This window comes from Eucyclogobius newberryi, unplaced genomic scaffold (assembly GCF_026437365.1).
Source record: "Eucyclogobius newberryi isolate DKJ021-1_F unplaced genomic scaffold, fEucNew1.0.hap1 SCAF_13, whole genome shotgun sequence".
Classification (NCBI taxonomy): domain Eukaryota; kingdom Metazoa; phylum Chordata; class Actinopteri; order Gobiiformes; family Gobiidae; genus Eucyclogobius; species Eucyclogobius newberryi.
The window spans coordinates 22,503,163-22,531,018 of NW_027315757.1; the positions used below are offsets into that span (position 1 = coordinate 22,503,163).

Here is a 27,856-nt window from a genome sequence, read left to right on the forward strand (position 1 = left end):
TAGAGGCTTAATACATTTGCAGTTTCATAACATAGAAAATAAATATTGTTATTCACAGTTCAAATTCAATACAAAGAGTTTTCACAGCTTTGAAGTTAGTGCAATAATTTAAGGAATTATACGAGAACAAATGAGACACAAATACAGTACATTTCGGTTTCTGGTTTGACAATTTAGAGCGATGAACATGTATTTTGACAGCATTAGGATCCGCTTCAACACACACACATATATTATTTATTTATCATCATACTTTTAACGGCAAAGTGTCCCTCAAAAACATCACAGAGCACACGCGCTTTATCAAACCGCAGGTTCACGTGACGACAAAAGGCCCCGCCCCCCGCTCCCTGGCCACGCCGTGACGTCAGCGCGTGTTTGTTTTGCGGAGGTTCTGAAGGAACAGCTGCTGCTCCTGCGCTGAGAGAGCCGCGCTCGTCCCCGGAAAATGCTCTGATTTCACAGCTGACCGGTAAGATCGCGCGACCACCGGGCAGGCACGGGCCCGCCGAAGACGCCCGTTACCCGGTCAACGATGTGACACGACGGCACGAGCTCACCGGCGAGTCCAGAGCAGCCGAAGGTCGCGATTAGCTAACAACTTAGGCTAGCGTGTTAGCCACCGCCGCTCGTTCCCTCTGCGGCTGGTGCGGAACTAGAACACAAACACTCGGATCGTACCTGCGCCGCGGTCGAGTTGTGTGTCTATATTTGTCTGTTTAAACTCAGTTATTGTCAAGTTGCGTGGCGTAGAGGCTCATGGGACAGTGCATTTCTGCTGCGAGACTGCATTGCTGCTCTGTTGATCAATGTTATTCTCATAAATATGCATAAACCATCAATAAGTTAACGGTGTGTACCCTAAACCAGCAGCGGCCGCTTTATTGGACAATATAGCGCCTAAATTAGAATGAAATAATGTTTTATGTTGAAGATTCATTGGTGTTGACTCAGTTTTCCTTCCTTTACCTTTGGCCCAGTGCTGATGTCTGTCATCTTATTGCAAACATGATCTTTATCTCCAGTATTTGCTATTTAAGTCACGTTTCTTTTTGCTTTGTGCATGTTGACATTTCACCTTGTATCTTTTATATCATATTTATATATTTATATATATATAAGGCTGGGCAATATTGACAAAAAATTATACATTAGTTAGTTAGACTAGTTGATATTATGTCACACAGCGTCCAAGAACGCTGTGTAGTTGTAGTTTAGTATCACACAAATACTGTAAATATCTATATTCAGTGTGGAAATAGCAGCTTATACCCTTCATGGAATGTTTACACATAAAAATGGAAAAAGGTTATGTTGTAATCGGCTCTTTTTGTAGCATTTTACTATAAACTAACTTCAAAACAACATTCACAATATTGTTAACGTTTCGATGTATTGCCCACCTCTACATATTGATTCGCTTTTGTACCATAACCCACGTGTCTGTGCTGCTGTGCCTCAGTGTTGGTGGCTGAGATGGCAGTGTGTGCACTGACCATGTTGGATGGGATCGAAGGGGAAGTGGCCGCGGCCGGAGGAGTCCTGCTGCTCTTCTTGGCTCTGGTCCTGGCCTGGCTCTCGACGCACGTGGCCGACCGAGGCGACCACATCCTGGGCACCATCCTCACAGTGGGAGCTCACGCCTCTCTGATCGGACTGGGGGGCCACGACAGCTACAGCGGGACGCCAACCAACTCCAGAGGTGGGTTGCATTTACTGCTCAACTGTAACGTACTTTCGAGAGTAAGAGTTATATGGCGCAGTATTTTACAGTACAACACTACTATTACTGGAGGAGTATGGTTTTTGTTTGTCAATTTGGTTCTCTTAGTGTCGAGAAAGCTTTATTAGTCCTACAACTGTCACAATTAAAGCAATTAATTAACCAAATTTCAATTTAATTTGTCATTAATAGGATTGTAGGCCTCTAGAGCTAGTTGATTACTTGGTTGAGTGAAGTCTTTGTCAACCAACTAATCACTTTATTGGCATTGTGCAGGATTTAGCCTCCTCTACCCCATTGTCTACTCTTCTACCCCCTGTTACATCCCCATCTTTTTCTTTCTACTTCTTCTGTCTTGTTCATTTTATCTGTATATTATTGTGTATTGTACGTGCTGTCCCCCCTGTCTGTAAATACCCCCCCTTTTTTGTATATGTTAAGTGTCTTTGGGTCACTGAAAAGCGCTATAACAAGTTATTATTATTATTATTATACTCCCAACAGCAGAATCAGAAAAGGTTTATTGCCATTGTCAGTGAACAAAATTTACAGGCTAGTAACTTGTTTTGGTGATTCGGTGAGGAAAAAAATTTAAAAAAAAAAAGAAAGAAAATTTAAGAAAGGAGAGGGCGTGGAGTAGAACTTGAGTTTAATCACCCTCTTTACATAGAAGACAGTTTACTTTTCTGCATGCATGGTTATTAATACTGTGTAGTTTGGGTCAGATTATAGATACTAAATACTCTATTTTCCGGACTATTAGTCGCACCAGCCAAAAAATGCATAATAGAGAAGAAAAAAACATATATAAGTTGTACTGGAGTATGAAATGCGGTTGCAAGTGTGAAAATAACAAATAATATCACATAAGTGGCTCCGGAGTATAAGTATATAAGTGTAAATGTAAGTAATGTAAGTCGCACCCCGGCCAAAACTATAAAAAAAGGTGCGACTTATAATCCGGAAAATAAGGTAGTTTTGAGAGATCATGACACTACAGCTCTAGGATTACAATTATTGCTGGATTTAATTAGGATTCCAATATGCTTTTTCCCCCCCTTTCCTTCCATTTGTACCTCAGACACTCCCGAACAGCCCGCGCCGTCACCGTCGCAGGAAAACAAGCCCGAGGACGAGAGAGGAGAGAGCGACGGGACAAGCGAAGGGGCGGAGGAGGCGGGGACCGAAGCGCTCCTCGACATCCAGGCCAAATCGCAGACGAGAACACTGCTGCTCTCCGACGACGACGAGGAGGACCCCGAGGAGGACGAGGAAGAGCGGGTCAAGAAGTCGGTGAAGCGGGTCTCGGCGTTGTGCTCCGCCCCGTCCGCCGCCACCGCCACAGCCATCTCGGTTCGACTCAAGTTCCTGAACGACACGGAGGAGGTGGCCGTGCTGGAGCCGCAGGACACCGTGGGAGTGCTGAAAAGGTGAGCGGGTGAGTGGGCGGCGGGGGGGGAACTCGCACCCAAAGCACACGTTTGTCTTTTCACCTGGGAACGAAGTGACAAAATGTTTTCAAAGTCATCGTCAATTTGAGCGCTGTGGGAAGTCAAACAAAGGATGTCGGTTTTGTTATTTTGGCAGGCAAATGTCGAGGTCCATTGTTTGATCAGCGATGCTTTGTTCTCCGGTTGATGGCAGCAAGTATTAGTTGTAACTAGGGATGGGGCGGTTCTCAAAATACGATTGAATAGTTCCGATACTTGTGGTTCGATTTGACTTTCGCCTTTGGTTCGATACTCGCCTGTCCTTCCATGTGCCCTTTGGTGCGCTAGCAAAGGGTTAAGCCAGCTGTTATTTTTGCAAGGAAGTAAACGGCACTATTTTCCATCTTACTGTCCTTTTTTTTTAACGTAAATCGAACCAGGGATGACCAAAATGTGAACTTTTAAAGACGCAAAGACCGCTTTTGGCTTCACGCATCAATAATTAAAGGCTTTGCTCGCGGAGAAAAGCAATATTTTATCTTTCAAGTTTTCCTTTGAAGAGCACCCATTTAGACACCTTTTCTTAGTACTGGGCTTCTCGAACTTTTTCTGGCGCGCCCCTTTGAAGATAAAAAAAATGTATGGCGCACATGAGGAGAGTATGGTGTAGGCCCCCCGTAATCTAATTTCTGCCCCCATAGGCTAAAACCAGGGTGGGTAATTAAACTGTGCTTTGTGCGAGTTCCCGGTGACGCTGGTGAAGCCATTAGTTGTGATGTTTTTTTTTTTAATTTAATTTAACTAAACGAAAGCAGAGCCAGAGCATGCACAGAGAAGCCGATGCAAACTCCTCTTCTCCCGTTCGCCAAGAGAAGAGGCTCATTGCCACGCGTTTAGTGCAAAGTTAAGTCCAAAGTCGACACGCGGGAAGGTCTCATCTTTCTGCGCCTGTTTGAGCGATCTGTGCGTCAAAGTGAAGTCGTAATGAAACCCTCTTTTTAGAATTCAAAATAAATAAATAAAATAAATCATTAACAGCACTTACATGTTGGTGGAGATCATTGTATTAAAATAATGTAGGCTCTAGGCTTTTGTCTTATTTGTCGGACGGAGATTTGACACCGGTGTGAGAGTGCAGGTGTCATAACTTGTGTGTTTCTTTAGACGTTCTTTGAGATGAGCTAAAATACCGTCAAACTGTAAAGTCCCAAACTCGCTTCACGGAATGTCTGCACTACCTACATTAGACAGTGCAAGATTGTTTCAAAAGACACCATTTGTGCCCATATTCACTCCCGTTTCACACTTTTGCGCCTGTGCTCTTCCGCAGTAAGTACTTCTCCGGGCGGGAGCAGCAGATTAAACTCATCTACCAGGGCCATCTGCTCCAGGACCCAAAAAGAACTCTAAAATCCCTGAACATCAGCCACAACAGCGTCATACACTGCCACGTCTCCCAGACCCCGAACGAGTCCGGCCCGGAGGAGGGAGCCCAGCCCGGGGCCGGGTCGGGGGCCTCCGGCGGGTTCATGGCCGCGGGCGTGGCCATCAGCACGAGTAGCCTTGTGGTGCCTGTATTCGTGGTGATCCTGGCTGTGGTTTGGTATTTCAGAATCAACTACAGGCAATTCTTCACCGCGCCCGCGACCATCTCCTTAGTGGGAGTCACTGTGTTCTTTAGCTTTCTCATATTCGGGATGCACAGCCGCTGAAAAAGTCTTGGAAAAAACAACAACATGAATGTCGTAAGGATGGCGGCCGCGGTAGGACGCATCTGAGCCGAAGCGAGCTCTGTACCAATGGAAAACGTTGGTAAACTTGACAGAAGTTTATTAGCTTAACCTCGACTTAGCCTCTTTACAATGACTTGGGAGATCACTTTAACATTTTAGCTCATTTTCATTTGTACTGTTGCTTGGTTTTTCAGATTGTCTCAGTGTTTTAAGTGTAAAATATACATCTAAAAGTAAAGAGAAACAATCATAACTTCTCTGACACTGTAATAATGTACGGTACGCCATTGATTCCTTTTGTCTTTTCGAATGACCGATGATTCTGTATGCAAAAGAGACAAAAAAAAACGGTTGCCATCTTGATTTCAGTGACTTTAAATAATCACTAGCAATGATAGAACTCCTTTAAAAATGTACATAGTTGTCTGTAAATAAAAAGGACCGACTCAGATGATCTTGCATCTGGCACTTAAAGGGTTTGGAGGGTCCGTGGGCCGCGCGTGGTCTACGGGAGGAACTGTGATCTTATGCTGGACCGCTTTGACTTCACAAATGTCTCAGAATAAAGCATTTGAAACCAGCCCTGTTCCGTCTGCTTATATTTTCTACAACAAACTGGATTGTGTTGATTGAAGTCTCTCTAAAGAAGTCTAAAATGCGACACATTTCTGTATAGACGATATAGAAAAATCTGCTTTATGCTAGAATGACCCTCAAGAATGATGCTTGTCAACATGAACCATAGCATATACATCATGAGCTACAGTAAATAAAGAGCATAAAAAAAAAAAAAAAACACAATTACCGTATTTTCCAGTCTATAAGTCACACCTTTTTTCATAGTTTTGGCTGGGGTGCGACTTATACTTATATTTATACTTATATGTGATATTATTTGTTATTTTCACACTTGCAACTGCATTTCATACTCCAGTGCGACTCAGATCTTTTTTTTCTTCTCCCATTATGAATTTTTTGGCTGGTGCGACTTATAGTTCGGAAAATACGGTAATGCAAAAAAATACATAAAACCAAGATATTCATCGTTGTCAATATCGCTCACCTTTAATTCAAAGACGACCCCAAAAATAAAAATGGGGGTAATAAAATGCTGATTCAGTTCATTTTGATTACGGTAAATCCTTCGAGTTGTACACGTTTAACAGTTTAATACTCACTGGAAAATACCGTAGTCATTTTTCAACACAATGAATGTATATTAGTGTTCAATAAATGAATAAATCGATAAAGCCGGAGAATATTCAATTGCAACTGCGCATGTGTAGATTGACCTCCAGATGCTACTGCTTGTACTGCATCAAAATGTTTATGAATACTCACGATTGTCAGAAAACCTTCAGTCCACGTGCGACGGATTCAAATTCTAAGCACACGTAAAGACTAGAAACGCAGTAAAATATGCAATTATTAAACATCTGACGAGGCAACGAGCAGGTGGCTTAAAATGAGCAGATTTCAAAGGGTTTAGAGCTCATTTCCGTTTAGATTAAATTAAAATAAAAAGGAGAAAAGCGGTGTTACTGCAGAGAAAAAGTTGTAATCATCATGATTCCATTTCCATCACATTTTGTCATAAAAACATACATACATGTGCCGTTTGCCTAGCGGCTCCTCCAATATAAAAAATAAAAAAAAACACAAACACTACTTATTTACATACCACTTATTAGTCAGTGATAAATTAAAAAAAATGAATTATACCGACGTAAACGGAGAAGTTAAAAATGGCACAAACGTCACAAGTCACATTTGAGGACGCGTAGTTTGTGCCGCATCCTGGAATCGCACATGCTCGCCACACTTGCTCACGCCAAACCAACGACTTGAGCATACAAAAGGCACACACACTGAACAAACACACACACGCGCAAATGTGCAACACAACGCTAGTAAAATCAAGAGTTAAAAGCCACTCCAAATGTGAAATGTCCGTTTTAAAGAAGCCAGTTCATTTCAAACTTAAGAGTACTCACGGATAATTCCCTTGGGGACTATAATAAAATGCATGATCAATGGTAATGTCAGAAATAAACTAGCCACATGACTTGGGCTCAAAATTCTTCTCACATAAATAAAAGTTTTGGCCAATTTGTCTAGCAATAAAATAAAACATTTAAAAAAGACAATTTCAGCCTTTTCTTTACATAGTCAAAATAAGACAACATTACGACTTTGGATCTGAAATCAAATAAATTAGTAAAAAATAACCCTGCTTCTCTGATATATACATGTCAAATGAGGCAAAAGTCTAAATGCTTCTTTTTTTTTTACAACCAACGTTATAATAAAATGCAATGGTCTACAAATATCATAAAGTTATTTACAGTGAAACATAAGAACATATCAAGGGCAGAAAAAGCATTTTAAAATTTACCAAAGATATATAATTCCTTATTGAGATTTTTGCTGTCCCTTTATTATTTATTTTATTTATTATTATTTCTTAGTATATTTTTTTACTATAGAATTTTTGTGTATCTATTTATTTTTTAATCGCGATAATCAGCGATAGTCAATATCTTCAGTTGATATGTGTATGTTCTACTGTGATCCATTTTATGAAATTTGCACATCAATAGTTCCATTTAAATTAAAAACTGTACATGCCGCTTTCTTCTTCTGAATCCGGGTCGTTTCAGAGTCACTGATATGACGAGAGTAAAGTCAGTCGTCATAGATACTGGACATGGAGGATCCGGAGGGTTTGGGCCTCTTCTTTTTGGACGATATGCTGGTGTTACTTTGCGAGCTGCTGCTGCCGTTCCCCCCTCCGTTACCACCAGAGGGCCCTCCTGCGCTCACTCCTCCTCCTCCTACTCCTCCTCCTCCGCCTCCCACGCTGCTGCTGTTGAGACTCAGAGACGTTCTCTTCTTCTTCTTGGGTCGTCTTGAATCCGAATGATTAGTGCCTGGGAGAAAGAATGAGCAGAACGTATTATGAACGCTTTGCTTTGTCTTTACTTTGGAATAGGACATTAAGGATTATTGTCATTGGATTTGAGATAAATTCATAAACTAGGAATTTGCTTCAGCAACTAGAGACCATGTCAAAAGTACATAAAATCAGGTGTTGGAATAAAAACAAAAAGGCACTTTTCCTACTTCCAACTGTGACTTTACAGAAAAACGTCTCGTTTTACTTTTGCACCTGTTTTTATTTACTTTACTGCAGAAAGTCTTTAAGTATTCAATGATTTCAAGTAGAGGTGGACTGGGAGATGTATTGAAAAATGTGTAATATCGCAATTCATGTTTTGGAGATACGCAAAAGCCAAATATTGTGTATTATGTGTAATGCTGTATAACTTAAGAGACACCAAAGAGACAGAAACATCAAGTATGAGCTCCAGAATACGGGTATAATGTGATATTTCTGCCTTTTTGTGATTCATTTTATCATCCGTTCAACATTTTATCCTCAAAGACATTTCCAGACATATTTTAGCACATACCTATACTTATATTTAGACTTATATGTGATATTATTTGTTATTTTCACACTTTCAACCAAACTTCATACTCCAGTGCAACTTCTATATGTTTTTCTTCTCTATTATGCATCTTCTGGCTGGTGCAACTTATAGTTCGGAAAATACGGTAATACAAAAATACATATAACCGAGATATTCATCGTTGTCAATATTGCTCATATACAAAGACGACCCCAAAATTAAAAGTGGGGAGTAAAAAAAAAAATGCTGATTCAGTTCATTTTGATTGAATCCTCAGTTTAACACTCACTGGCTTTCGACGAGGCGGAGTCGGTGGGGGAGACGTCGGGCGAATCCTCCCACTGCAAACGGCTCATCAGGCTCTGTCCGTCTGGAATGTCGAAGCTGTCGCTCTCCGTCACGGCGTCGGCGTCGGGCAGCGGAGGCCTGCGGGAACAAACACACGGCGTCGGCGCCATTAGATTGTGGACGCGGAGCATATCCAAATACAGACATTGTACCCCTTTCCCTGCGAAAAAAAACCCATCCAACTTTCATGAGTCGTGTTTTAACAGTATTCCCACATCATAAACTGGCTCCATTGATTCATGCGTGTTTGCGTAATCTTCCATTTTTCATCTTTGCTACGATGAAACGCAACGTATGAAAAGGTCCTGCGGCTTGTAAATAGTCTTAAATTTGAATTACGTTATCTTATGTCGTATGCTCTTTGTTCTGCTATGTCGTCAAGGTAGACGAGGATTAGCTTTCAATCGATCTACCTGGATAAATAAAGGTTAAATAAATTAAGTAAATTAACCCGTTTCTACGAATATGATGCCATTTTCAATCAATATTGCTATTTACCAAGAACAAAACATTTTTTAAAAATGGTCTACTGTTATTTTTACGACTAAATCCCCCCCCAAAAAGATTAACGAGTCTACTTTTTTTAAACTACATATAATTTAGAATGAAACGAGGTCAAATGAGTAGACACATTGTAAGTTTTTAACCACATTTTCAGCCATTCTTAAATAAGCCCACCCTCTGCTCTCGCCCTGGTGCAAATGACTAAACCAGGAACAGAAAAAAGTAACAGCTTGTCCTTTTTTTGGTCACCCTGAGCCCCGTAAAAGCCTCACGTGCACCCCGAAGGTCAACAACACTCAAATACACAGGGAGGGAAAGGAGATAGAGGGGGTTCTGTGGGGGGAGAAGAGGGGACCACTCACGCGGACGGCCCCAGGAGGAACACCCTGACGGCCCTCCTCTGCTCGTCCGTGTGCTGGGGGCAGCGCTGAGACCTGGCGGGACACAACGTGGCATTACGCAGCCCTAAACATTCACCCTTCCCCTTCGTTTCTCGTCGTGGTTCGGGGAAGGAGGGGTAAGACGCGCTCGCCCCCCCGGACTCAACCAGTGACCATTTTAGATGAGAGTCTCCAACTGTATCATCCCTCGATTCGAGCCATTCGTGTGACAAAAGCTGTAAAATGTGCTTCTTCTTCTTAGGATGCCGTTAGTTTTTGTAAACTGAGGATGCATTTAAGGTGTTATCACAAACTGAACTAATACTGCTTTCTGATTGGATAACTTGAAAACCAAAATGCCTAAAACAAGTAAAGTAAAAGGCTTCTACATCATGTTAAAATCAAAATGTGTGCATATACCGTATTGTCCAGACTATGAGTGGCACTGGAGTAAGTCGCACTCGCCAAAAATGCATAATAGAGAAGAAAAAAACATATATAAGTCACACTGGAGTATATTTGGTAAAATTTAACGCAAAATCACTAAATCCATTGAATTATTTTTCCTCGGTGTCACTTCTAAACAACTCTGCCAACTCCGGAGGTAGAGGAAGTGCTGATTCTTCTGTGTCACTAAGAGCCTAGAGCGCCCTCTTTTGGAGGGTAAAAATAAATAATATCACATACAAGTCGCTCTGGAGTATAAGTCGCACCCCGGCCAAAACTATGAAATAAGGTGCAACTTATAGTCCGGAAAATACGGTATTTGTGCATGAGTCGACATTACAACTGTTAAAAATCTACAAATCCCAGTCAAATGTTACTTTATTATCTCAAATTTAGTCAGAGAATTACTAATCCACGACAAGTTTAATTACTCTTGATCACTGATTACGTCCAAGAATATGTATTTAGACAAATTTTGTGTTTTAAATGCTAGGTTGCCACTTGTGTTGCCCCTTGCGTTAGTCCCAACATACATGATCATCTCGACTGAAACTGATCATGCTCCCACATGCACACGGGACGTAGCAGAACGGTCTAGTGCTGGAGCTGAGACGCAAAACACACCGAGTGACGGCAAGTGTTCTAAAAGCCAAATGTACAACGTTTAGCCGATAATAAATCACCTGTTGCACATCTTCTTGGAGTGTTCGGAAATAACACCACATTGCTGGAAATAAACATAGAAAACAACATTTTAAAAAGCAGAAATAGAAGCAGCTCTGGTCATTTGCAGGTGCCACGACCACAACCACGACGACTAATGTTTATGTGAATTGAAAAAGTGAATTTCCATGTTACCGTTATGAGTACAGATCTGACTTCATCTGGGCCAAGAGTTTCATAGTTAATGCCAGAACTGTAGTTGTACTAAAAGCAAATAATGTGGGAACATTACACCAGCAAGAAAACACAAGAAATGTAGTTTACTTTTGTAGGACATGAGATAATAATAACCACCTTATAGGCATCTGATGTGACACTGCCACCAAGTTCACCTGAAGAGTACATAAAAGTACTGTGTATACACGGCGATAAGCATCACACAGAAAAAGTGAAATAGATCAAAGTGTTTACCATTTTTATGTTTTAGTGATTTGGATCGTCTTGGAGATGTCTGATTCTACAGAGTTTATAACGACAAATAAACACAATATAACTTCTATAACTCAACAGTAAAACAAAATAGAGATGTCACAGTACCTTTTCTGGCTTTCTTTTCTTTGCTGTTGATAAATTAAACAAATTGAAATCAAATACAAGTCACATGGACAAAAACATCAACATAATGAGATTCCGCTTTATAATACCTACACTTTAATTAGCCTTAATAAAACAAACAAACTTATTTCATGATGAAGAAACAGTTTATTGACTACTACTAGGTTTAGGAGTTAGGGTATTCATTAAGTAGATTAAGCCTGAATCCGTCTTAATAAACCATTTGTTCATTAAGTCTCTGTTCATGCTTTATTAGGTTAGTTAAAGTGTATTTATTATCGAGTGTTAGTAGGATTTAAACTTAACTCACATTTTTTCTCCGCCCCGTAGGACCAGTCGTTGTCGTTGAGGTCGTCGTTGTCTTCCTGATCGCTCTCTGATTTGCTCATGGTGTTGTTTGTGGCGAGCCTGTGACACAGTACCACAAACATCAGGTGAATTGCAAATCCGAGCGACGAGTATTCGGCGAACGCGCGTACCTGCGGTTGGCTATTCGGCTGCTGTTGCGCCCCATGCCGAGACATTTCTCCAAGTGCGGGGCAAAGCGAGACGCGGCGATCAACCTTTTACAGTTAGGGCATTCGCACTCTTTGTTTTTCCACTGATTATACACTTGACCGAATATGTCCACTCCGGGCTGGTCCACGATTTCTACAAGAAGATTATGAGTTACACAAGCACAATGGCTTTGGAGTCAAAATATTATATAGTGCATGTATACAACTCAAGATTGTGTCGTCACTGCCCAACAAATGCTATTACCGTATTTTTCGCACTATAAGGCGCACTTTAAAAGCCTTTAATTTTCTCCCAAAATGACAGTGCGCCTTATATATGGATTAATTCTGGCTGTGCTTACTGACCTCGAAGCCATTTTGTGTGGTACATGTTTTTTGTTTAGCTTCATGCGCCTTATATTATCTTATCTTAATCCGGTGTGCCTTATAGTGCGGAAAATATGGTATGATTAGTAGTAGTAGTAGTTTAAGATGCACTACTGTGAATTCATTTATCTATTTGAGTATGAGGTCCAACATTAATTCAACATCTCTCAAATAGGGAAGTGGGAAGTCAATTCAAAGTTTCTGGATGATGTATACATTTCAATAAAACTGTAGCACAAACCGAATTCCTTCATGCTTTCCTGGTCCGTTTCATCCAAAAAGAAGTAGCCTTGTTTGACTGCACGATGCACCTCAAAACACAGGCCCAAACAGGCATCATCCACCAGCTCAGAGTAGATGTCATGCACCAAACCCTATGAGTGAAAACAATTACAAATAACGCCAAATCGAAAGCAGACAATAATGCACTGTATATGCGGCTCTTCACTCGCCTCCAGCCTGTTGTTGTCTGGGCCTGATAGGGGCATATCCTCCATTTTCATTTGAAAATCTGGATGGGATGTTTTGATTGCAAGATAATGAGTCGCGGTTGCTCTGTGAAATTCAAACAGAAATGGTTAACTAAATGCCAAGCCTGTCGCCATAACACGGTTTGAAGTGAGACAGATTATTTGCGACAAAAATATAAACGATAATATTAATAAGATTATGCTTCTGACACAATAACCCTAAAGCAGGATAGTCCCAGAAAACCTTTTTCTAAACGTGCAATATTGTTACACGTATTTGCAGCATGTGTAACAAAAAACATGTGCTGCAAATGTATAAACACTGTTAGCTGGTACAAACACTCTATAGCTCAAATATTATGTTTCTACCACAAACATTTCTCTATAGTAGGACAAACGATAATTGTGCTAATCGTGCTAATTTTCATGCAATTCTGGCTCAATTTGAGTCATAAACCTTTTTGTTGAGCTCATTGCATGTTTTGAAACCTATGTGTGAACCAGTTAGAGCTTATTTGTTTAGTAAATTGGTACATGATTATTTCAATAATCGATTATTTGTGATCAATAGATTAACTTTGATTGATGCAGCCCTACCCGCTAGTGCAAGAAAAGGCATACAGTAAATTTGACTAACTAGTGCAAGATTTAGAGGTAGGTAGGTGCAAAAACAATAAACAATATTACACTTACTTTATACAAAGTTATTATTTGTACAGCTTTCTTCATTCTGTCACAAGAAAATAAATAGATTTGTTAGTTTTCAAATAGAATACGCATGATTTCCATCTATAATAAACATTTTAACATTCAATATATTCTATTGCGTTGACATTTTGTCCGATTGTATGTTGTCTTTTCTTACACAGATTAGCGTTGCTTTAACTGGTTTTAACATTTATTACAAAGAATTACGTCTGCATGGATCTATAAGGGTTTTGGAGGAATACCTTTTTATCATCATGACCATGTACAATAATAGGATGTAACGGTTTTCCTTGGATAGGGGGGATATATGTCAAATGTAAATTATGCAAATTAATGCGGCAAAGACAAGAATAAAACTGAAAATCTATTGATACTTGCTACTTTATCTTCCAAAATACAACAGTTACTCCAAATCACCGTTATTCAAACTGTTTATAATACCTTTTTTTCATTCACATGACATTAAAAAAAAGAAAAACTCCAGAAAGAAGATAATGATAAAATGTTTCATGTGCATTATATTTGACGATGAAATAATAAGAAAACGTTTGCAGAAAAAAATACCTACATTTTTATTCTGCACGTTAGCCGTTTGTGATGCTAGCATGCTAACCAAAGCGCCAAAGCATGACATTTTTGACGTGTTTTCAGCATCTTTCCATGACGCTAGAAATGCTAATGTGAGGATTTATCTTGATTAAATGTGCAGCGTGTTCCTCTTACCCTGTCAAACCCATAGGTCACTGCAGCAGCCCAACAATGACACCACCATCACCACCTTCACGGTAACAAATGCGCTCTAGCAACGATTACGTCATTTTTCCGCCAAAGTCATTTTGTTACATTATAGATATATTTAGTATTTATATTACTTTATCTTGACTAATGTCCCTGTGTCTCTTAAATAAATGCAAAAGTGTTATAATCGCGAAGGCCCAGACACCGACGAACCAATCACAGAAACGAAAACATCCTCGTACCGACGTGAAGTTTCAAAATAAAAGCTCACACTTCCGTTTACAGGTTTATTATGCGCTGTTCTTCTTTTAAGAAGTTGTATTTGTATTTTAGCATGTTGTTATTCATCAAGTGAGTGGAAATACGTCTCGAGAAAAAAAAACTACCTGGATGTATTTATGAATGCAATTTGTGTCAGGCGTAAGTGTGACGCAGCTGTGCTTTTGTTTTGAAGTTTCAATTAGGTGACGCATTTTGGCTTTGATCCGTTTGTAAAATGTATATTGGAATAAAGAAGAAGTCTAAATGAAGTCTTAAGAATAAAGTCTTAAGAATAAAATCTGGCGGTAATGTAACACTTGGATACCAGCCGCCATAAAACACCAAAGAAGAAAGAAGAAGAAAAAAGGCCGACTCTTTATATAAAAAAAAGTCAATGGTCAAACCTTGAATTTACGACCTTGTTTCAGTTGTTTGGTACATCAGTCCATATCTTTAGTATCATTTTCAGTAGAATTTACATAAACATGTAATTTGTTCTACATTTTGCATGTTTTGGTAGATTTTGGACATATCCTTAAAACAAGAAAATATAATAATTGAAAAAAATAACCTATAGAAACACCTTATGTTTTACTTAAGTCCAAGTGAAGGGGTAATTGAGGGACAATAGACTAATATATCCTTGAATTTTGATGAGGTGATTGAAGACAGTCACTTAGGAGGTAGGAGGGGAAAGTTTGGGTCACCAGTGTCCAAATGGTTGGGAATCCCTGCACTAGATACACATTTAACAAATCTACTGAATGCAAAAGAGAAACAAAGTACATTTGTGGCTCTTCAATATTTTTATTTGCCCAAATACTTCAACTACAAGGACATAAGAACTCCCTCAGCTATAGAAAACATCCATTTTTTGTCAAATTTTCTGCAGTACAAACTTGTAAAGCTTTGCTCTGAGACATTTCTATAAACCGACAAAGGAAACAACAAAAACAGGCAAATTAACCGTAAGCCAAAATGAAACACTTAAAACAATAATCACTCGATACAAAAACATTATTTACAGTAATTACATCTGGCAATACAGTTCCCTCTGTTCCTGATAATAGTATAAACTACAGCCATTTCTTCAACTTTGAAATGTTTACAAGATCACGCTGGTTTTTGTTTCTGTCAAATTAAAAGAAAGACATTTCAACATTGATGAATAACAGTTACCATGTTTGTGTGCTGGAAAATGTATGTCACATGAGTATTTAGACAGCACTGAGCAAAAACCTTTGGGGGAAATAAAAAGAAAGCAAAGTACATTCATGGTGTTGGTAGGACGCCCCATAAAATTACATTTATGCTGTGGGCACATTATAATGCGCAACAGCATAACAGCACACACAAAGCAAAGACACACACTCCCCCTCAAATATCTACAGTTCCAATTCACACAATTTACAATAAGTGCACACATTTTGGATAAACCCCCAACAAAAGACATGGATTACAGTCACTTCCATTAAAAGCTCAAACAAAACCAATTAATGTGATTCAATTTAGCATCCACAAATGATTTCAGACTGAAACAAAACTAGTAAAACAAACTACACATGAAAATGACAACGTACAAGCCAACACATGTACAATGGAAACACAGAATAAAACACTGTAATCTTGTAGATGCAGTAAATGGAACAGTTGTAGGCCCAAGAATAAATGTGACAATTTAAATTAAAATGGTATGTGCAATGAACTGAACAGTGTCTCGATTAAGTATTTTGTCAACTCTTATTTTTGTAACAAGCCAGAAATGTGTCGGTGTATTTTATAATTACAATGGACCCAAGTTTCATAAAAAGGCACAGCATTTTAAGTAGGGTAAATTTGATGGCACTCTAAATCAATCCAAATCAAAAACAGCAGCTTTTCTTCATATTGACCTTTGCAGCCGTTTTTGTCATAATGATGCGAAACGAGATGAGTCAGAATGCTGAGAATACTTTATACAGACACTGTAAATGAAATGAAAACATGAGTAAACACATTTTGAATATTTCCAGCAACAGAAAAAAACATTCATAATGGCTTGATTTTTTCCTGAAAAATACCACCGTTATAGAAACCAAGATAAAATCTACAACATCATAAAAATTAAACGTATAACGGCAAAGATTTTGAGGAGAATAAAGCAAAAAAAAGAGGAAACATTCCGATGAGTGCAATTGTTCAGTTCCCCAGGCCCTCCCTCCCTAAAGTGATCTTTGGCTTCATGAAGCCTGTTCACAACTCACGTCCTCCTGTCTAACTCTTTAATCAGAATAAGAAAATAAAAACAGGGCAATGACTTACCCAAACATTAAAACTCTAATCTTTACAAGGGAACCATTAAGCTGAGGTTGAAACGTGAACAGTTTGTGCATCACCAAACCAGTGGGATGCTTCAACTACAGTCAGTGGACCGTGGCGATAGGAAACTGGAGCGAGCCGTCGCCTACTGGGACGAAAACCACAGCGACATTGAGTAAATGAGTGAATATGAACGGGAAACAGGCGATGGGCGCCTTCTGGTGGCAGGAGGAGTGCAGGGTTGGCACAGTGGCAGAGCTCCCTGGACTCTTGGCTCAGCTCAGCGCTCGCTCGGGTTCAGGCGCGACTCTGCAGGTCCGTTTCAGTCCGAGTCCGAGTCCGACGAACCTGAGCCGGACTCACTGCTGCTGTCCTCAGACTTGTTCTCCTTGTCCTCCGCGTCGTCGTCGCTATCGTCGTCCTCGTCGTCGTCGTCCCCCTCCTCGCCATCGTCCTTCTAAAACAGGAACACGCGCATTCGTTTAGCACTGGCAGGTCACGTTACGACCAACTTTTCATAATCAAAAAGGAAGACTCTTGCCTTTAAAAAGTATGGCACTGTAAAAAGCAGAGGCAACCATGATGCTTGTGTAATAGAACAGTGCTTGTAGTAAAACCCCAATTGATAAAATGTATACAATGAGCAGTATATTAACAATTCAGCCAATAATCTCAGTAAGAAAATAGTATAATTTATACATCATGTTGCTCCTTGCCCTTTGAATACAATTACAGCCTTAACCGCCCTGATCGTTCACTTACATCATCGTCGTCTTCCTCGTCGTCGTCGTCGTCGTCGTCGTCGTCGTCGTCGTCGTCGTCGTCACTGGAGGAGTCTGCGTCGGAGGAGCCCTTCTGATCGTCGTCATCGTCGTCGTCGTCATCATCCTCGTCTTCAGACTCCTGACATAAAGGCAGGTTAAATTAAACGATAATAACGTGGATAGACTTAACGGCAAACGTCACAGTCACCGTACTCACAGATTTCTTTGCTTTGGCTTTGGGTCCACCAGGTTTCGCTGACGTTTTGCGTTTCTGTAACGTACAAAAAAAAAATCCAGACATTAATCAGATATATAGAATTATGAATACGTTCTTTAAAACTTGTTTACAATTAACTACTACCAATTACCTGAGAGTTGTATTCTTTGTATGTATTTCTTTCCTGTGATGACAAGCTCTGTCGAAAAACAAAGAACGTTAAATGCATACAATTGATGTAGTGATAGTTACCGTTTTTTCCGGACTATAAGTTGCACCTTTTTTCATAGTTTTGGCTGGGTTGCGACTTATAACTATATTTATACTAATATACTTATACTCCGGAGCGACTTATGTGATATTATTTGTTATTTTCACACTTGCAACCGCATTTCATACCCCAGTCCAACTTATATATGTTTTCTTCTTCTCTATTATGCATTTTTTGGCTGGTGCGACTTAAAATCTGGGAAATACGGCAGTTATGGCAATCTTACCGCTAGCCATTGCTCGAGCAGGACCTTGTATTGTTTCTGCTTCTCTTCTGCAATCTTTTTGTAGCGGTCCTTGTCTTTCTGGGGTAACCTTTGCCAGCGGCTGCCGATCTCAGTCATCCGCTCTTTCATTGGGAGATGATTCAACTCTCCATTGGAAAGCATTTCCTGAGAAAACTTTTGATAACCGTTGCTAAAGAAAAAAAAAAGAAAAAAAAAAAGAAAAAAAAAAAAAATCACATTGTTGATACTTCACACTGCTTTAAACACTACATTCAGCACCAGAACATCAAGAGAGGGGAAGGGCGCTTACGATGGAGGCTTCTTGGGTTCGCCCTCAAACTTCATCTTCTTCCCCGAGGCAATGGCAGCCGCAGTCGGAGAACGCATCTCGCACAGGTCCCTCTGTGAAGGACAGCGCACTTTAGGGACACGCTCACTCACTCTACACACTGTATTGTGCCGTTCTGTCGCACGGCCGAACCTCGTATCTCTTCTGGTCCTCGGCTGCCTTTTTGATCCACATTATTTTCTCCTTTTTCTCCATCGTGCTCCAAGTGGCTTCCATGGCTTTTTGTGCTTTGGGCCGGTCATTCTGTCGGCAAAGATACAACTTAGAAAAGAGTTTGCAATTTCCCACGGAATTTGATGGAAATGAACGATGTGACAAGGTGAAAATGAAAGAGTTTGTTCAGCGTTAGACTGTTACTGCCTCTCTGCTCCACTGAGACATCATTCCTGTAAATATGTTTGAAGGTACTAAGTGTATTCGTATTTAGCAGGATTTAGCTGATAACATTTTATTATTTTATTCTTACTGTGATACTGATATTTAATTTTAGTTTCTTTATTTTTGATAACTTTATTTCTTCTGCTGGTCGGCTGCATGTCTGTAACAAGAAGAATTTCCCCTTGGGGATGAATAAAACCAATTCTGATTCTGATCCTGAAACAGGGCTTTCGTACCTTGAACCTGACGAGATAGTCTCCAATGACGCTCTGTTGCCAGATGTCCTGCGCGGTTTTGGGTGGATCTGGGAGACGACTGCGATCCACATTCTTTTCCTTTTCAGACTCTGCTTTCAGAACGGCTTCTAAGCGTTTATATTTCTCCTGAAAAGAGGACAAAGCTGACTAAGACTGAAATAATAATAACAGATTTTTAAACTCTGCTCTGATGAATTACCTTCTTTTTATCAGGCAGTTCGTTCCACATTCGTGCCAAGAGCCTCGTAAGTTCACTGTCCGAGAGATCTGGTCGTTCCTGCTGCAACTTTGGACGTTTCTCTTCAGAAAAGATGAACATGGCTGAAATCGGCCTCTTGGGCTTCTCTGCATTGACCTACAGGTTACAGAAAATGTGATTTTTAGAATTAAAAACACTCACATCCGTTTGGCAATTGTATCAATTCTAAAATGATTGCCTACCTTTGCATTGCTTCTCTTTTTAGATGCTGGGCTGTTGGCTCCAGTGCCTCTCCTAACTCCGGGTTTCTCTTCACCCAAGACTCGTTGTTGTTCCTCCTCAGGCAAAGACTACACAAAGACGAGTTAATTTATCATGTGAACAATACAAACAAAAGAACATATGCGCACACACAATAGACTTACGCTTAGAAAACGGTGCATCTCAATTTCAAATTCCTTCTTCCTCTGTTCACATCTCTTCTGGTAGGCGTCTTTCTCGGCCTGTTTGAGCAATTTCCACCGCTGGCTGCACATCACCATGCGCTCGGTGCTGGGAACATCCTTCATGTTGGACATGAGCTCCGCACAAAACATGGAGTAACCATTTCTGAGAGCAAAAACGGAACAACGTTGTTCAAAACACTACAATCAAACAAACGTACTTGTCACACTTGTATTGTGATCATAACTTACGGCGGTGGTTTGTCAGGTCGACCATCGGATTTGTCTTTCAAATGCCGTTCGGCTTTTGTCAGAGTCGACTTCACAATATCTCCTTGGGTCATATTTAACTCAGGGTGCTGCTGAATGTACTCACGCATTACCTCCTAAAGACGATGATTAATAAATTACTTTATTGCGCTAATTTATTCAAAATATTTCATAGCATAAAATGATTGCACACCTCGTATAGTTTGTATTGTTCCAGAGACTTTGCGATCCATTTCAGCCTTTTTTTGTCAGGCAGCTGTGTCCACTGTTTGCCCAGGCCGTCTTTAATGTCTTTGGTGGTTGCCTGGAAGAAATATACATTTTCTTAAGTAAGGTAATTGAAGAAAACAAATTACCCCACCTACAGCCCAAAGTCACTGGGACAGACCCCTAACGAATGAAAGGCAAAAGAAAATGTATAGTGACTCTTACATCCGGGCGTGTCTTGAGGAAGGCCTTTTTTTCATGGTTGTACCACAGTTGTTGGGGCGTCTTGGGCTTTTCGGGGACATTTGAAGCTTTCTTTGTCATGTTTTCCATCAGATCTGGATGATCTTCCCTGAACAACAAAATAATTCAACCATAACAGACTTTCAAATGTGAATTTGTGAATGTGTTTGCGTTGCTTAGAGAACACACCTGAACCTCATCATGCTCTGCACAAACATTTCTTTGTCCCTCACAAAGTCGTCAACATACTTTTTCTGTCAAAATAAAATAATAAAAAATATTAAATCAATTCTAACCGCACTGATAATATAAATATACTTTGGGACGTACCTTCTTTTTGTCGGGAAGTTCCCTGTATTTCTTGGAGAGAATCTTTGTCAAGTCTAGGTTACTCATTTCAGGGTGCAACTTTGCATACTTGGCCCTCTTCTCCATGAAGAAGCGGAAGTACGGCGTTAATGGCTTTTTTGGGAAATCTGGATGTTTCTGTTGATAAAAAACAAAAATTAGTTTTGAATGCTGAAGCTTATGAAGATAACCGGCATAACTTACCTTCAATTTCTTGCCCTTATATGGATTCTTTATGTAATCTTGAGCATCAATGATAAGCTCTGTTAGGGTCCTGAATTTACGGATCTAAAATACAGAGGAGAAAAAAGAAAATGCATAATGAAATATATACATTTATAATACAATCTATGTATCTATTGACGCTTGATTGAAGTCACTGACTTCTTTAGAAACCTCCAGCCACTTCAGTCTGCACATATCTGCAGTGTAGGTGTTGAAAGCGACCTTCTGCCAGTCAAGATGGGACTCTGATGTTTTGTACTTGGTCAGGTCTTTCTGGGGAAGAGCTACTTTCATTGATTCGAGAAGTTTTAGGAGGTCATCCTGGCCCCACACTGCAACACAGATGATTCACAAAAATATAAAAATTCACACGTCTGCTTAAAAATGTAAAACGAAAAGATGTATTTGTGCTTAAACTGCTCAAATGTGATGTCATAGTCTAACCTTGAACCGGTGCGGCGGCCTCCATATCTCCGTTCATTTGTTGATGTACAGTTTGTATCTGAAAAAAAGAACCATTACATTCGATCAGCCATTCCCAAAATCTGCAACGCCGCAAGCCCCTTATCATCCAAAGATCATAATTCAGACTGTATATAAAATAATGTGTATGTTTCCATCTTTAGATTTAAAATTCCAATATATACATCAAATAAGTTGATTTCAAAGCTCAATGTTCTTTATTGTGCTTGTGTGAGCAGCATTAAGGGGCCCCCATGCAGGGAACCACAACTTTGGATTAACAATAACATGTATTGGTGTGATGAGTGATGTCACGATTATTAGGTTAATTATTAGGATAATCGTGATTATTCAGGTCACAATATAATTGTAAGAACCAAAAATAATAATTGTTGCAATTTTAGAGGCAAAATTCTGTATCTTTTGGTCAGTATAGAGCCCAAAAATAGTCCCTAAAAAGGTAAAGACCTTTATTTTATCAGGCATTTTTGTCAAATTCAACTTTAATTTAGTATTTTAGAAAGTTCGGTTTCATAAAGCGAATCAAACCTGAGGAAAACTAACATTTTAGACCACAGGAATTAAATCGTGAAGACCCCCCTACCCAATAATCGTAACAGTAAAATGTGATATCGTGACACCCCTAACCGCGATATGTATCAACTTAAAATATCTTAAAACACAAAAACATTATACATATTTTATTGAATTTGTGTAAAACTCTTAATATAAAGTCCGTTTCGTTAGAATTGTGGCTTGATCGCGATTTGCTAAAGTGTGTGCGCGCGCGCGGGCCCTAGTTTCCGCACGCGCGTGGACATTATGGTGTATGTTGATTACGCCGCCCCTTAAAACGTTTACGCTACATGGCGAGACATAGGCTATTGCTCGTGACGGCTTCAAATCTCAAATAACACTGCAGAGGGCTTCAACTACTAGCCCAACCTGCTACGTCTACGAAGAGTGCGCGTCGAGCAAGTAATAAAAACCTTAAAAAAAAAACCACGAAGTGGCATCCGGAATTTGGAGCATTAGCACTGTTCAAGTATCGCGGACGTGGAGCAGCGACCATTTTCCTTGCTCAGAGAGTCAGCCCCGGCCGCGCGCGCTAATGGAGGATTTTCGAGCCGCAGCGGAGGCGGGGAGGGATCCACACGGAAGGAGGAAGCGCTCTGGTGCGTGGACGGACAGGCAGCTGCGGGCGACCAGCTGACCACGGACGGACGGACGGACGGGGGGAATCTGCTTAGCTCGTCCCGTCGACGTGAGAGATGGAGGATGGGAAACGCGCTGCGGCCAAATGCGCCAGTCACTGCGCTCCGGCTGAGAGGGGGCCTCATCACCGCCACCGTCTAGCTCCGCCGCGCGCTTGTCTTTGTGGCGTTTTATTTATTTTTTTTAAGTTTAAACAAAATAGTAATACCCCACTCAAATATAGACACGACCGAGTGCTTTTGATCAACCCGCGAGGAGTTTGCGCCGTTTCAACCCGCGCATCTGGCTTTCCGGAGCGTTGTTGCCGTGAGCATTTTGCTGGCGCATTCTTCAACGAGGCGTATCCGAGTTGCGCTCCAATGATGGCGGCCGCTCGTTGTTCGCGGTGTCCTTGATGAGGGCCCCCCGCTCACCATGGTGTCTCTCCCGCACGACGTCGAGCTCGCCATTTTAGCTCGATTTCCCCTCAGACAGAATCGCACCCCCAAACCGTGCGATTTTGGACCCATTGCGAGTGCTATTCAACGTTCTTTTACCCCAAACATTTGCTGAACATGCGGGAGCGAAAGTGGAACAGACGGGTGCCGTGAAAAATCAACCCCGTTGCACTGTTTAATGCAGTAAAATGGTGAAATGTGATTTAAAATGTAGGTAAACACTGATTAAAACATCAATTGAACACGTTGATAAGGTGGTTTAAGTATGCCAGTTAAAAAAAAAATCGTTATATTCAATAAAATTACGCGTGGAAACATGCTTGAGCAATGCCCGAAATAGAGTCACGATGGACGGCTAGCACCAGGAGGCAAAGGGGGGGAGGTGAAAAATTAGAAAACATAAATAACAAAAAAGTTAAATGTTTACGAAAAGACACGCAAACCCTCCATACCGACCAGCACCGAGTCATAAACCCCCCACCAGAAAGACGGCGAAACGGTGGAGAAACGCTTATCCGCGGCTGAGTGGCTTCACAGGCGCGATAAACAGCCCCCAGTCCGCCATGCTTCCAGCTCGAGAAGGGAGACCTACCGTGCCAAGGTCCAATGGCGCACTGCAAAACTGACAAAACCGTGCCTCAGCCTAAAGCCGGGGCGTTTCACACAAGACACCCCTCGGTCCGCGCGCGCGTACAGGGGGGACAAGCGGCCGGCAGGAAGGCGGGTTCTCGTCCGGGTCCCTCCGTACGTGGGTCTGGTTCTTTTTCTGGGCTGGAAGCGAGGCGAAGGGGGTGAGGGGAGGGCGAGCCTGTGCGCGCGGTGAGATGTTAAACCGAGATCCCTGATGGCAGCCCGACCGAGGCGAGGCGGGCGGGCTGTTCCGCCTGCAGCCGCATGGAGGTCTCGGCGCGCGCGGAAAAAAAAAAAACACCACCGCGAGTTTCCGCACGTAAACAAGCCACAAAGCGCTCGAGTGGCCACGGGTTTCGCTTAGGGAAATGAACCCGGGCAAGACCAGATGGTGTTATTTCCTCAAAAACGAACGCGTTTCCCGTCCCCGGCACCGTCACGCGTGCAGTTCCGCGCCCGCGCTAGAGGACATGAATTCCCGGCTATGGCGACCACGCGCTCCGCTGCATCTCGGAGGTTGTTGGGTTTTTTTTATTTTTATTTTTTTTTAAACATTTATTTTTCTCGCAAAACGCAACGCGTGGGAATGCTTCTCGCACAAACACAAAACACGACTTACTGTGCGATTTTTGGCGCGTTTCAGCGGTACGTCGGCCGTGTGTTTATCGCGGTTCTTTTGTGTTATGAAACCCCGAGCGGCGGCGGGTGCTAACGTCTACCTGTCTCTTCGGCTCCCGCTCCGGCGTCGTTGTGGAGGAGGAAGAAGGGGAGGGTTGAACGATAGCCAGCACTGCGCCGTCCCGTCCGTCCTCAGCCCCAGTCCCCGCAGAGATGCTCCCTTTTCCCCCCCGCCTCCATCGCCTCTCCTCTCGTCGTCTCTCCCTCCACTCAACGCGCACCAGCTCCTCTCTCTCCAGCCAACCATTTCGCTACGCCGAGCCAAGATGATCCACATTTTTTCCGACGCGCCAGCAGCAGCAGCAGTGGCCGTAGTGTCGCGCCTTCCCTTCCGATTCCCTCCACGATCATCCCCGCTGCCGCCGCCGCTGCTGCTGCTCGTAAACATTTCAAGCTTCACGTTTTGATTTCCAGCCCGTTTCCAATACTACTATATTAGATTAAACTTGTATTCAATCGTGTAATTGCAAGAAAAAAGAAGTGTCTTAGTAAATGACGCTTTTTACGCCAGCTCTGGACAAGTTTATAACCCAAAGTGAGTGGCTTAGATCGGTGTCTTCCGAGATTGCTAAAGCATTTAGTGTGCGCTCGTTTGGTGGTTTGGTTTGACAGCTTCGTGGTGGTTTTTTTGGCCCTCCTGCTGCATGTTATTTTTTATTTTTTTCCCAACTCCACCTTGTGTGTGTTTGTGGGCGGATACCTCGGCGGCCCAATCCCGTGCGTCCTTTCCGGGGAAAACAAATGGCTTTCAGGCGCTGGGCCCGGTGGATCCGCGCCGCCTTCTCGTTCTCCGGGAAATGTGGCGATCGCGTACAATCCACAGGCTGAAATAGTTGACTGTATAATGCAATAAAGCTGGAGGAATTACAGTAAAGCCTGGTAACAAGCTATTTTCTGATTTTATTAAATATTTAAGCAATATAAATGTTTTTGGGTTTATTTTTGTTTTATTAGTACATTCTTAACTTTTGCTTGCCTCACTTGACTTCCTATACTTGTTAAGCTCTTTTCTGATTCCCCCCCCCAAATATATAAGCAGTGTACGTGTTTTTATTTATTTATTTCAGTGTAATTACATACCGAGACAAAGTATATTTTTGTTTTATTATTACATTCTTAATCTTTGCATGTCTTATTTGACTTCATATACTTGTTAATAAGCTCTTATACTATAGATAACTTGTATGTTGCGCCTTAACGCTGAAAAAAGTTTGTGAATTTTGTTCACTGACAATTACAATAACCTTTTTCCAATTCTGATGTTATAGATTTCCATTCCATCACTTTTGTTTATTGAAATGTTTGTGGTCAATATACATCAATATTGTTTTTGTTTGGCGTTAATGAACTTAATTGTTCACACCTACAATCAATTAAATGCTGTTTCTCATCAGTTAAAAACAGTGCATGATAATACATTATTTATAACTAATTATAAATATATTTATAATAAATAAATGCACTTATGACAAATTATTTTCCTTTTGTCCTTTGTTTCTAATTAATGAATGTCACTGGTTTGCATATAATATATAAACCTCACAATAGAGTGTATTTAATTTCTATTTTAGGGTTGGATAGATTGCATTTTGTCTCCCCATCACACATTTCCTGCCTGAAACTTAAAGCTTTCCCTACCATACACTGTAAATCAAATCCCTACAAGAAAGACGTGATAACAGTGGCAAAATGCTTGATTACTGTTTTACCAAACCATATTAAATTTATAGCAAAAGCACTATTGTAAAGCACAAGTTTACTCCCTATTGGTAAACTGCAAATAGAAATGACTGACAGGGCTCCTTTAAAGCTTTTCACCTGACAAAAGTTGAAATGTACGTGATGTTCCTGAACGCAGCAGGCCTCTGACAGGCAGAACCACGTCCCTCCTTGGCCCTCCTCTTTGGATTAAGTCAAGATTAGAGCGTGGCACAGGGCCGGCCCAGCCTATAAGCGAACTAAGCAGCCGCGTAGGGCCCCGAGGCGTTAATAGGGCCCCCAATCTGGCAACCCGTCTTATGCGAAGTGCAAGCGCAGCGTGCGCCACTAGTGTAGTAGCGCTGCTGGCGCGGCAGCGCACACAGCGGTAACATATAAGGCACAAACCGCATTTATTTGTAATGACAATCTGGCAACCAAGACACCAAACCTGCGCTGATTGGTCAACTTCATTGTGCGCGAGGAGCTCGAGAGCAAAACATAAACACAACAGAACGTGGTCCTCATGTCCAGAGGAATATATCCCCCCGATGCCGAAAAACGAAAGAAGAAACTTCTTGACAATGTAAAGAAACTGCAAACTCAACAACACTCTCCAGGTAGTGAACTTATCTTACAAAGAGACGGTTAATGCTGCTGTTTGAAACAACACGAGTCTGTCACGTTAGTTCGCTCAGGCTGGAGGCGAGGAGAGCTCTGCCCCGCGCACAATAATGTGTCTGAATGAAAGATAATAAGCTTCACATTTACACCAGCCCGTGTGAGCTGCAGGTGAGGCCGGTGAGGGGCGTCTGTGCCCCGGGTCACTAAGAGGCGGAGATCCGGTCCGGACGAGCGCCGTCTCGTCCAGAACCTCTGACGTGAGACTTTGGAGTGAACAGTGTGCGGCCCTGTCCCGGGCCCCTGTCCCGGGCCCCTGAGCAGGGCCCCTGTGCAGCCTCAGTCAGAGATGAGCGGTTTGAGTTTGCTCTCTCTCACATCACCATGTGTGAGATCAATCGTGACTCGTGATGTCTGTTTTACTTTGACTTCTTAAAGTGCAATGAGAGGAACGTAAAGGTGCAGGAGTCCAGTGTGTGATGTTCTGATCAGAACAAACATTTATATTGTAATTCACTTTTAATAGAGCAATAAAACATTTCAATTTATTTAAAAAGCATCATTAGACTATTTGTTATAAATTATAATAAATTGATAGTGAAAAATAACCAGACATATTATAATTACGTCTGTTATAGAATAATACTATATATTTTTATACAAAAGTGGCAAAGTTGCAGAAACACAGTCTCTTCACTATAGCTAGGTTTGGACCTTCACTTTTAGTTCTGTTCATTCTCTGGGAATAACATTTTTGCACTGTGTAGCTTTATGAGTGTTATCAAGCAATGCTTATGCCATTTGTTTAATTTAATATAACTTGTTTTGTCACTTTGGCAAGAAGGAACAGTTGGGAGCAGTAAAAGATAAATTAGTAAGGATAACTATTAGTTTTACATTTTCAGTTAAAATGAATCAATTTGATAATAATTATTTTTCATAGCCAATATTGTATTGAGTAATTGAGTACACTATTGTATTAATAACTGGCTTTAGTCATTTTCTCCTGGCACAGTTTCATCACATCATCATTTTATAGCATT

The 27,856-nt window shown here is 41.2% G+C and overlaps 3 protein-coding genes across 6 annotated transcripts; 1 reads left to right on the plus strand and 2 right to left on the minus strand.

The window, feature by feature from the left end:
- Positions 1 to 356: 356 nt before the first annotated feature.
- Positions 357 to 5,466, plus strand: tmub2 (transmembrane and ubiquitin-like domain containing 2). Its single transcript, XM_072442946.1, has 4 exons — positions 357 to 472; positions 1,463 to 1,702; positions 2,805 to 3,153; positions 4,484 to 5,466. The coding sequence occupies exons 2-4, from the start codon at positions 1,477 to 1,479 to the stop codon at positions 4,863 to 4,865; spliced, it is 957 nt and encodes a 318-aa protein (XP_072299047.1). The 5' UTR covers positions 357 to 472; positions 1,463 to 1,476; the 3' UTR covers positions 4,866 to 5,466.
- A 974-nt stretch (positions 5,467 to 6,440) lies between these two features.
- On the minus strand, positions 6,441 to 14,352 carry atxn7l3a (ataxin 7 like 3a). The gene is given in 12 exon segments (XM_072442945.1): positions 6,441 to 7,816; positions 8,649 to 8,785; positions 9,574 to 9,645; positions 10,722 to 10,765; positions 10,897 to 10,965; positions 11,056 to 11,093; positions 11,173 to 11,218; positions 11,299 to 11,321; positions 11,627 to 11,724; positions 11,796 to 11,967; positions 12,442 to 12,755; positions 14,102 to 14,352. Coding segments are annotated over 12 exon segments (1,272 nt in total). The 5' UTR covers positions 14,116 to 14,352; the 3' UTR covers positions 6,441 to 7,571.
- An 812-nt stretch (positions 14,353 to 15,164) lies between these two features.
- ubtf (upstream binding transcription factor) lies at positions 15,165 to 24,832 on the minus strand. Of its 4 annotated transcripts, none has more exons than XM_072442949.1 (21): positions 24,536 to 24,832; positions 21,517 to 21,574; positions 21,232 to 21,404; positions 21,052 to 21,135; positions 20,830 to 20,985; positions 20,689 to 20,753; positions 20,482 to 20,608; positions 20,243 to 20,353; positions 20,032 to 20,165; positions 19,762 to 19,945; positions 19,579 to 19,686; positions 19,337 to 19,492; positions 19,117 to 19,263; positions 18,969 to 19,040; positions 18,635 to 18,745; positions 18,464 to 18,555; positions 18,154 to 18,343; positions 17,808 to 17,855; positions 17,657 to 17,710; positions 17,440 to 17,578; positions 15,165 to 17,074 (listed from the first exon to the last, which is right to left on the minus strand). In XM_072442949.1, exons 2-21 carry the CDS (start codon positions 21,551 to 21,553, stop codon positions 16,998 to 17,000), a joined length of 2,265 nt encoding a protein of 754 aa, XP_072299050.1. In that variant the 5' UTR covers positions 21,554 to 21,574; positions 24,536 to 24,832; the 3' UTR covers positions 15,165 to 16,997. The 4 variants fall into 4 exon arrangements, with proteins under 4 accessions (XP_072299050.1, XP_072299048.1, XP_072299049.1 ...); XM_072442947.1 differs by having other exon boundaries at positions 15,165 to 17,132; positions 17,438 to 17,578; XM_072442948.1 differs by lacking the exon at positions 24,536 to 24,832 and adding an exon at positions 23,779 to 23,897 and having other exon boundaries at positions 15,165 to 17,132; positions 17,438 to 17,578.
- Positions 24,833 to 27,856: the final 3,024 nt, after the last annotated feature.